Raw genomic sequence first — 1,447 nt, forward strand, 5'->3', positions numbered from 1 at the left:
TGAAATTTATAGAGTTAACAGGCATTTATGAGAAAATAGACCAGTATATTAAATTGAATAAAATGTACGCCGCTGGAAAAATCATCCTGGAGTATTTATCAATGGCATGGGTGTCAATCCTCACGCTCACGTGGCTGCCCCTCTGACTTTCCCTCTGCGGGGAGCTCCTCTCCGAGGCCAAGGTCAGCTGCACCATCATCTTGTCCGGCTTCTCTCCGTTCTCTGGTGTGTAGTTGCCCAGGTCATTAACGTCCCCGTCGCTGTAGCTGCCATCCAGCATGACCCCGCGAGCCTGGGGTAGTCCACAGGTGCAGGGAAGCTGCGAACACAGCAGACACACACTGTGAAGCGAGCTCAGCTCCAGCTCTCAGAAGAAACCGTGTGCTGGTCGGGGCTGCCTTTTCTAGTTTCTTTTATTCCCAGTTAGGGGCGGGACATGGGAAAATAATGGTGTGGGCTCTGCAGACCGGCTAAAAGAGCAGCTGTCCATTTTTGTTCCAAGTCTGCGGAGCAACACTTAGGGAACATCACATGGTATCAGAGACCAACCTGAATGTTCATCATCAGATAATTGTGCTGCTCTCTCTGAGATTATAAACTGATAGGAGCCCTCATAAAAATATTTGCAGAAAACATTAGGTGTGTGTAGTGTGATGGGGTGGGGATGGCGGAGATAGTTTACTCCTACTTAGTTTTAGTTTTCTGGAGGAAATAACCATTTGACTGCAGATAGGAGGAAGAAAGAAAAGTTGGGTGGGAGGGAAGATGATCTGGGAAATGATGGAAGATGCACAAGGTCACATATGAAAGAGAAGTTCCTAGAATGGAGGATGTGCTTCCCTGGAAGGTTTTTGTTTGTTTGTTTGTTTGTTTGTTTGTTTGTTTTATTACACCTGTGGGTTCACAAATAATTGCTTCACCATGTTGAATTGTCATCTATTTTTAGCACTAAACAATGAACACCACCATAATTAAAGGAACTTTGTCTCAGTTAACTTGACTTAGCTGTTGGTATATGGTAGGTGCTAAATAAATATTTGAATGACTGAAAGATGTAGCCCAGGGTAAATTTCGCACTGCTTTAATATACTATTTTGTTTGCCCTTCACACCAACTTGTGAAGTAGGTGAAGGAGGGGATGTCACCACCCCAATTTACAGAGAAGGTCTGACCTTCCCACGGTCCGGTCCGGAGCAGGACCAGGCTCTATCCCTGAGCAGACACCTCACTCGTGGTAAGGTCACCTTCTCGCGCAGCTTGCGCTCCTTGCGCTCCTGCACGGTGGTCAGGTAGTTGACGGCGGCGTACTCCAGCACCGACAGGAACACGAACACGAAGCTGACCCAGAGGTAGATGTCCACCGCCTTGATGTAGGAGACGCGGGGCATGGAGGCGTTCACGCCCGTGATGATGGTGGACATGGTCAGCACGGTGGTGATACCTGCAA

The 1,447-nt window shown here is 47.8% G+C and overlaps 1 protein-coding gene across 1 annotated transcript; it reads right to left on the reverse strand.

Annotated features, from left to right (window-relative positions):
- Positions 1 to 41: 41 nt before the first annotated feature.
- On the reverse strand, positions 42 to 1,436 carry LOC117800297 (gamma-aminobutyric acid receptor subunit rho-1-like; the record flags this gene model as incomplete). The annotated part of the gene is made up of 2 exons (XM_034652823.1): positions 1,245 to 1,436; positions 42 to 319 (listed from the first exon to the last, which is right to left on the reverse strand). Coding segments are annotated over exons 1-2 (455 nt in total), but the record flags the coding sequence as incomplete, so codon positions are not given.
- Positions 1,437 to 1,447: the final 11 nt, after the last annotated feature.

Source organism: Ailuropoda melanoleuca, unplaced genomic scaffold, assembly GCF_002007445.2.
Source record: "Ailuropoda melanoleuca isolate Jingjing unplaced genomic scaffold, ASM200744v2 unplaced-scaffold67726, whole genome shotgun sequence".
NCBI lineage: Eukaryota > Metazoa > Chordata > Mammalia > Carnivora > Ursidae > Ailuropoda > Ailuropoda melanoleuca.